The sequence below is a fragment of the Echinops telfairi genome, unplaced genomic scaffold (genome assembly GCF_000313985.2).
Source record: "Echinops telfairi isolate 266 unplaced genomic scaffold, ASM31398v2 ScPeMD7_28;HRSCAF=97, whole genome shotgun sequence".
NCBI lineage: Eukaryota > Metazoa > Chordata > Mammalia > Afrosoricida > Tenrecidae > Echinops > Echinops telfairi.
This window is the reverse complement of record NW_022103925.1, coordinates 3,402,301-3,409,987: the sequence shown is the minus strand read 5'-3', so window position 1 is coordinate 3,409,987 and position 7,687 is coordinate 3,402,301. Positions and strand designations below refer to the sequence as shown.

At 62.7% G+C, this 7,687-nt stretch overlaps 1 protein-coding gene and 1 long non-coding RNA gene across 3 annotated transcripts in view; one reads left to right on the top strand and one right to left on the bottom strand.

Moving 5' to 3' along the window:
- Positions 1–1,840: 1,840 nt before the first annotated feature.
- The window catches only part of UVSSA (UV stimulated scaffold protein A), a 32,687-nt gene continuing 26,840 nt past the window's right edge, over positions 1,841–7,687 (top strand). Inside the window, exons 1-4 of one of the 2 annotated variants that reach the window (XM_045289514.1) lie at positions 1,841–1,875; positions 4,666–4,765; positions 5,799–6,129; positions 6,847–6,967. In XM_045289514.1, coding sequence (XP_045145449.1) covers positions 4,668–4,765; positions 5,799–6,129; positions 6,847–6,967 — 550 coding nt within the window. In that variant the 5' untranslated portion in view covers positions 1,841–1,875; positions 4,666–4,667. Of the gene's footprint in view, positions 1,876–4,476; positions 4,766–5,798; positions 6,130–6,846; positions 6,968–7,687 lie in introns of those variants that run through there. The other variant, XM_045289513.1, reaches the window with a different exon arrangement.
- On the bottom strand, positions 5,680–7,605 carry LOC123521616. The gene is made up of 2 exons (XR_006680014.1): positions 7,396–7,605; positions 5,680–6,754 (listed from the first exon to the last, which is right to left on the bottom strand). It is a non-coding gene; the product is annotated as an uncharacterized LOC123521616 (long non-coding RNA).

Genomic DNA, 7,687 nt, shown 5'->3' with positions numbered 1-7,687 from the left:
GTGGGTGTGTGCGGGGTGGAGCTGCTGAGGGAGGGAGGCCAGCATGTGCTAAGGCCCTGAGGCTGGTCCCGAGTGGGTGCGAGGGTGGACTCAGCCAGGGCCCCATGGTTATGGGCAGGGAGGAGGTGGTGTCACTTGGTTTGCCTTTTGGGAGACTCTCAGTGACAAGGGTGTGGCCCTCAGAGACAGATGGAGTTGGTCTCTAGGACTTGGCTGGTGGAGAGGAGAGGCACAGACCACCTGGAGGTGCTGCAGGGGGCAGGACCTGGCCCTGCCCTGAGCACCGAGCAGGGAGTCTTGGGGGATGTGTTCTGGGAGTCCTGTGAGACTATCCGTGTGTCTATGTCTGGGGCGCCAGGATAGACCTGCAGAATCAAGACTCCTCTGTTTCCTTGGCAGGACTTCTAAAGTCTTCCACATGTGAGGCGGGGCATTCCCACCCAGCAGCTGTGGGCGCAATGAAGCCAGCATGGGGTCCTGCTCCCCAGATGCAGGTGACTGGGGTTAGGGGGATCTCCAACTCTCACAGGGCCCTGGAAACGACGCCCCTAGGATCCAGCTGGGCTGGGGGTCGTGCACACAAAGAGAAGTCCTCATTGAGCTCATGTCTGATCAACGATGCAAAGCAAAAAGACAACAATGGTGGCAGTGATGGCTCTACTGAGCGCAAAGCTTTGAGGAAAGGGGTCCAGGTGCAGGGCGGCGGAAAGCGTGGCGGTGGGTGGGTCCTGGTGGGGAAACCGGATGGTTCACACTCTAAGTACCTGCGGCTTGCAAAGCCCTGGTGATGCAGCGGTTACGCATTGAGCTGCTAACCCCAACCACCAGCCACTCCGCTGGAGAAAGTTGGGGCTTTCTGCTCTTGCCAAACTAAGGTTCCTGAAGATTCCGGGGCAGTGCTACCCTGTTCTATAAGCTCATTAACAGTCGGAATGGACTCGGGGGCAAGGGGTTTGGCTTTGGAGTTTTATCCAGCCCAAGGGCAGGTGGCCGGCCAGGCAGTCGGCGTGGAGCTGATTCCAGCTAGGTCTGAACCTGCCTCGTTCCCCCAGCAGCTCCTTCTGGTTGACCGCGATCCCCACGCTCCTGGGCCCGCGCCCAGGGTCACACTCCGTCCCCAGCTCCACCCACGCTTTGCGTGGCCCGGGCAGGCCAAGGCGCGCACGGCCCACGGGCGCCACCGTCCGGCCCCACTTGGGCCTCCTCTTGGCCGGCCTGCGCCCCCTCTCCCGATGGCGGCCTCGGCCCGGAATCTGGAGGTCAGACCCCACCCCCACCGACCCCGCGGGTAGCCCTGCCGGAAGCGCGGGGCGTGAGGCGTGGACCCCGACGCTCCGCCCGGCCGCCCCGGTGCCCGGGGACCGCGAGCTTGCAGCGGTCGCGGCGGTGACAGAGAGCGCAACCCACCCCTGGGCCTCCGTTTCCACGTCGGTGCGCGCAGACGAGGCCCCCGCGGCGGCAGCGAGGTCGCCTCGCGCTCCAGTCCCCTTTAAGATAAGCTTGCTGCGCCCTCCCGCCTCCTTTTTCCCGCGCGCCTCCTGCGCCAACCTGGCCCGCCCCGCCTCGTCGGGAGCGCGCCTGCGTCGCCGCGCTGACCCCAGCCCCACCCCCTCGTTCCCGCGCCGACGGGACAGGACGAGCCAATGGCTGCCGAACTCTGGAGCACGTGACAGGAGGCGGCCAGGGAGCCGCCGGAAGGGGCGGGGCGCAGGCGGGATCTTGCTGTGAACTGCCGTGGGTGTGGCAACCGCTTGGCTGACCCCTCGTCCGGGTTCCTCGGGCCAGTACCCGCAGTGCTTTCAGTCACGTGTCGAAACAGGGCGGGGCCTCGCTTCCGGAAGGGGCGGGGCGCCGGCGGGAGCGCCGCGACCGGCGGTAAGTGTGGCCGGCGCCGGTTTGACAGGGCGAGGGTCGCCCTCGGCTCTGGCCCTCGGTTCGCTGGGCCGGGCCGGGCCGGGCGGCGGGAGCAGCGCGGGGGCGGAGGGCGGTGACTCGGGCGGCTCCTCCCCTCGGGGCTGCCCCTCCTTGGTCACTCGGGGGGCCCCCGCGCTTCCTGGGCGCCCCTTAGACCGGGTGACTGGCGTGGAGAGGGGCTCCCGGAACCAGCGTGGTCGCGGGCCGCGGGGACTTCCGGATGCCGGGCCAAGCGGAGGAGAGCCCTCCGGGTGCCCACTGGGGTGTCACTAGGGTGGGTGCCCCCCTCTTCCCTGGGCCTCCTCCCGTCGGCGGTGTTTATGACCGCTTTTAGTCGCACACCAGTAAGTGCTAACCGAGCGGAGGGCCTCGGCGTCCATTCAGATGCATAGTGACTGTACGACAGGGTAGAACTGGGGCATCAAACCAAACAGCAAGACAATCGTCAAGTAATCCCGACTTCAAGCCACTCCACGGGGCAGTACAGGAGCCCTGGTGGTGCAATGGTCATGCGTTGGGCTGTGATCTCCCCGGTGGACAGTTCGAAACCACCAGCAGCCCCGCTGGAGCCAGCTGAGAACAGTTACAGGCTCGGCACCCCCAGGGGGTCGCTGTCCCTTGATGAAGGGTCAGGAGAACAGAACAGAACTGCCCCAGCGGGTTTCCCAGATTGTAGCTCTTCGTGGAAGTAGAAAGTGCCAGCTTTGTCCCGAGGAGAGACCGCAAGGAAACAAAACAAAGCTGCTGTACCCCCATCAAGTCGATTCCAACCATCTCGAGCCTACCAGACAGAGAACTGCCCCCCCGTGGGTCTGGAGAACACAGCCTCATCTTCTTCCCACCGAGTGGCTGGTAGAGTCCATCCTATTAGCCAGGACATCAGGGCTTCCGTTGCAGATGGCTTAAGTGTAGTACAGGGCGGGGGGCGGGGTGTCTTTCAAAAGGATTGGGGTTACACGTTGGGCTGAACCCACGTGCCGCTCCTCGGGAGGAAGGGGAGCCTGTGGCTTTGCACTCCTGTCAGAAACCCACAGAGGCCGCTCTACCCAGGCCTGCAGGGTTGCTGTGAGTCAGCATCGACTCCATGCAGTGCGTGTTGGAAGTTAAGCTTAGGAAAATTTGGGGCAGGGCTATTTTAATAAAAAAACAATCTTTTCCAGCTGAAAACACATACACGCACATTTGATGGGCTATCATTTTGGTGCCACCCTCCTAGTAATGCCACCCAGTGTGGTCTGTAACTCCCTCCGTGTGTATGTGCACATGCACACATACCCCCTCTCCCCAGGCAATGCCACTGCCTGCAGTAGCTGCCCTCCTGTCTGTTTGGGGAGTGCTTCGTTAAGGTGACGGGGTGCTGGTGATATAGTGGTTGCACTTTGTGCTGCAAACCACAAGGCCAGCAGTTTGAAACCACCAGCTGCCCAGACGGAGAAAGACAGGGCTCTCAGCTCCCCGTGAAGAATCACGGCCTTGGAAACCCACAGGGGCAGTTCTACCCTGGTCTATAGGGTCGCTGTGAGCCAGAATCCACTTGATGGCATGAGTTTGGTTTTCAATAGAGGACACTTTAGGAGGGGGACCAGGAGCCCCCCGGGGCCCCCTGATCCCTGGTGGGTTTCCCTTCTACCCCAGGAAGCTCAGCTCTACATCCCGTGTGTCCCTCCCCGACCCCATCACCCCGTCTCCGTTTCCTCCTGGCCTCTCTCTTCCCTCGGTGCCAGCCCTGCCCTGCACTGGTGCCCTGGTTCACCCTCGAGGCTTGTGCCCGCTCTGCACAGGTGCCTCCTTCAGGTTCTTGTCGTGAGACGTTGGCCCTCTCCTTCAGGCTGCCCGGTGGACCACACAGTCAGATTCCTCTGGGAAAACTCAAAAACCAAACCCAGTAGCCATCCAGCCGATGCCAACTCCTGCACAGGGTAGCACCCCCCGCGGGTTTCTGAGACTCACTCTTTCGGGGAGCAGAAAGCCCCGTCTTTCTCCCTTCTTCGGACTGGCTGGTGGTTTCCAGTGGGTTACTTGGTAGCTGGCAGCCCAGCCCTTCGCCACCATGCCACCAGGCCCTCCTTCGGAAAAAGCTGGCTGCAATAGAATTTGCTGCTGTTCAGTCTAACACACCCCTTATAGGATGGGTGAGACTGCCCCTGTGAGGTTTAGAGGATGCATCTTGACGGGGATGGTCTTGACCTCCTCCACAGAGGGGCTGGTGGTTCTGAACCGCTCACCCTGAGGTGAGCAGCCCCGCGTGTAACTGCTGTGCCAGGGTGGCCACGTGTTGGGGTTGTCATGGATTTTGTGGTGACCTGTATCGACCCCGTGTCCAATGGAAGGGGACATGCCCGGTCCCGCACCATCCTCGCAACTGCTGATACATTTGAGCCCGTGGTGATGGCCATGGTGTCAGCCTGACCTGTTAACCTGTTAACGTCCATTCCTCTCACTGGCTGCATTGCCACACGGTGGTTGAGGACAGTTGTGTCCCCTTCTCTCTGCCATCCCTAATGGCCACTCCAAGGGCCTGGGGTGGGGGTGGGGAGGGCGCTCTCAGAAAACCACCTTGCGCAGTTCTGTTGCCTGGGGGCAGGGGCCATCTCCTGGGGGCAGTGGCCCGACCACTGCAGCAGCTTCGTGGCTCCTGGAGTGGCTGGCATAGGTGGCGTGGAGTACAGGTCTGTCACCTGTCCCTCCCACGGTGTTCCATGGGGACCTGTGTCCTCACTGGAGGGGCGTCTCTGTGTCAACGTCGTCTAGACATGGACCAGAAGCTCGCCACTCTGGTGGAAGAGCTCACCACGTCGGGAGAACCCCAGCTGAACCCTGAGAAAGTAAAGGAGCTGAAGAAAATTTGCAAGTAGGTGGCAGGGCTTCTTCCTACAGATCGAGGGGCTCACTGGGTAGATGATGCCCTGGAGGGTGGGGTCTCCACTGGGGTCTGCCCCTGCCCCCCCTTCTGCCCCACAATACAGACACCCCCTCCAGTTACTGTCCACGTCCTTGGGAACAGCAGGGGAGCACGCATGCCCAAGTTCTCCACCCCAGGCGGCAGTGTGCCCTGTCCTAGGGGGAGGTGCCTTGGGGGGAGGACATGGCAACCTTGTGGTCACATCCCGTTGCTTGGTTTCTGTGGCCCTGGTCAAGAGCTCTCAAAGCCACCTCAGTGACTCGCCGGGCTTATGATTGCCCTGTTCTGGCCAAGGGGAGGGCACTTAGGGCTCCTTGCTCCTTGGCTCGGCAGGCCTTTGGACGTGAGTACAAGGCCCTCCATGGGCAGTGCTGACCGGCTCTCCGCTCTGCACCAGCAGAAGGGAGGGAGGGAGGGAGCCTCCTCAGACGCTGGGCTTGGGGGCTAAGGAGAGCTTAGGAGGTGGCCACTTCCATGACAGGGGTTCTCCACTGTAAGTTTGGAGGGGGTTGGCTGCTGCCTCAGAACTCCCCCTGTCCTAAGTGACCATGGTTCCCCCGAGGGCCAGCCCCCTTCCCACAGGAGCTCCCCCTTCCCATTTGGCCCCTGGCTGCACCTAGCTGCCAGGGTGGCCTGTGGTGGGCTCCACTGGAGCATGTGCCCTGCTGAACCCCCTATTATCCTGGGGCGAGTCGCTCCGGTCGCCAGAAAGAGCCAGGAGGCTAGTACGCCTTCAGGGTGTGCGCAGCTCCCCAGTCTCTGAAGGCAGCGGTCCTCGAGGCCCAAAAGCCACGGTCTGTGTCCAGGAAAGCACAGGGGCCCTGAGCTGGGATGTTCACACCATTCTCAGGTGGTATAAAGTATAATGTTTTCCTGTTTATTTCAACCACTTAACTCGCGGGCTGTAGCCGGCAGGAAGTGGGCATATGGGCAGCTGGGGAGGAGCCCACGAGTCCCATCCACCCTTGCCCCCACCCTGCAGATCCTCTGAGGAGCAGCTCCGCCACGTCTACCACCTGCTGATGACGCAGCTGAGCCAGGAGCACGCCGAGGTCCGCCTCTCGGCCTTCCAGGTGCTCGAGGTGCTCTTCACGCGCTCGCATCAGTTCCGGGTGCTGGTCGTCTCCAACCTCCAGGAGCTCCTGGAGCTGACGTTGGGCACGGACCCCGAGCAGCCCCTGCCGCCCCCCCGGGAGGTGGCCCGCACCCTGAGGCGGGCTGCCATGCAGGCTGTCGAGGGCTGGAACGAGAAGTTTGGCCAGGCCTACAAGAAGCTGGCCTTGGGCTACCACTTCTTGCGCCACAACAAGCAGGTGGGTGGGCCAGGTGCGGGGCTGCCTTGGTGGACATGTGTGATACCTCAGGGGAGGGCCCTGCACGCCTCTCCTCCGCCCTGGGGTCCCCTGGCTGGAGCGCCCTTGTCCATGCCAGCTGAGCTCACAGGTCTCCCTAGAAGTGGGGCAGGGTGGATCTGGGGGGTGGGATGGCCTGCTGAACCAGCGGGGATTGTGGGTAAGGGGAACTCCCTGTGCAGGCCAATGATCCCCTGAGTCCCAACACCCCGTTTCCTGGCTTGCCTGAGCCCCACCTCTATAGGGAGGGCTAGTCAGGAGAATCTGTAGAAAGGCTGGGGACTTGCAGAAAAGCCAGGAGGGAGGGGTTTAAGCCCCTCCTGGTTCAGGGTGGCTTTGGACCTACCCTGGATCCTGGAGGGCTTGCTGTGGCCTCTCTGTTCTACAGCCTTGTCTGCAGCCAGTGCGGCGGCTGCCCTGGGCTCAGTGGTCCCTGTGGCCCCACAGCCAGCTCCAGAAGGCACCGGAGCTCTCCTGTGTGTCACATGCCCCTGCCCTTCCCAGGGCGAGCAAGCTGGTTTAACTCTCCACCCCGATGGGAACAGCCAGGCCGCGTGGCTCCTGACCACGGGTTGTGTTGGTAGATCTGCAAGTGCCATTTTCATGAGCTTTAGCTTAATTGGGTGTGCTCTTTGTAAGGGGGGCGGGGGTGTCTAACGCTCCCGCCCCCGCCCTCAGGTGGACTTTCAGGATGTCCACGCTCGGACCCTGGCAGAGAGGAAGCGCGAGGAGGAGAAGCAGAGGCGCCTGGACGCCGTCTACAAGGAGCGGGCCCAGCAGGCCGAGAGGGAGATGGAAGGCAAGGCCCTCATGACACGCACACAGGCAGCCCCGCTGCCCCAGGTGGGGAAGACGGCAGGTAGGGGCCAGGCTGGGGAGACAGCTCAGGTTGTCTGGTGGCACAGCCTGAGAACCCACCCCCACCCCCCAGCCTATGGGGGAGCCTGGGTGCTGTACAAGCCATCCACGCCTCTCCTGCGCCCCCTGGTGGTTCTGCTGGTTTGGTCTGAGCAGGTTTGCAAGGACCCCTGGGCAGAGGTGCTGAGGAGCAGGTGGGGAGGGAGGAGAAAGGGGGACAGGAGGGAGGGAGAGGAGAGGAGGAAGGAGAAGACAGGGCGGGAACCCCCTGTGCAGGCCAAGGACCCCCTGGGTCCCAACGCCCTGTTTCCTGGCCTGCCTGAGCTCACCTCTACAGGGAGGGCTAGTCAAGAGGAGGGCCCCCAGTACCTGAGCAGTTCTCTGAGATGGGCGGGGCTGCTCCGGTGCCACCAGGTGCCTGACCACAGGGGCCAGGAGTCTCCTGCAAACCCGTCGTCCTCGGGCCACTTCCGGGAGGCCTGGTGCCCACCAGAGTAGCCAGGCTTCAGGGCTCTAGGTACTTGGGCCTCCTAGTAGCCCCCGGCTGACCACTGCTCTCAGTGCACTCCCCCAGGGTCCACAGTGCAGGTTCAGGGCCAAAGTCTCATTACTGGCTGGCTGGGCAGCTGGGCTGGGAGCTGCAGGAGCAGAGAGTCACTTG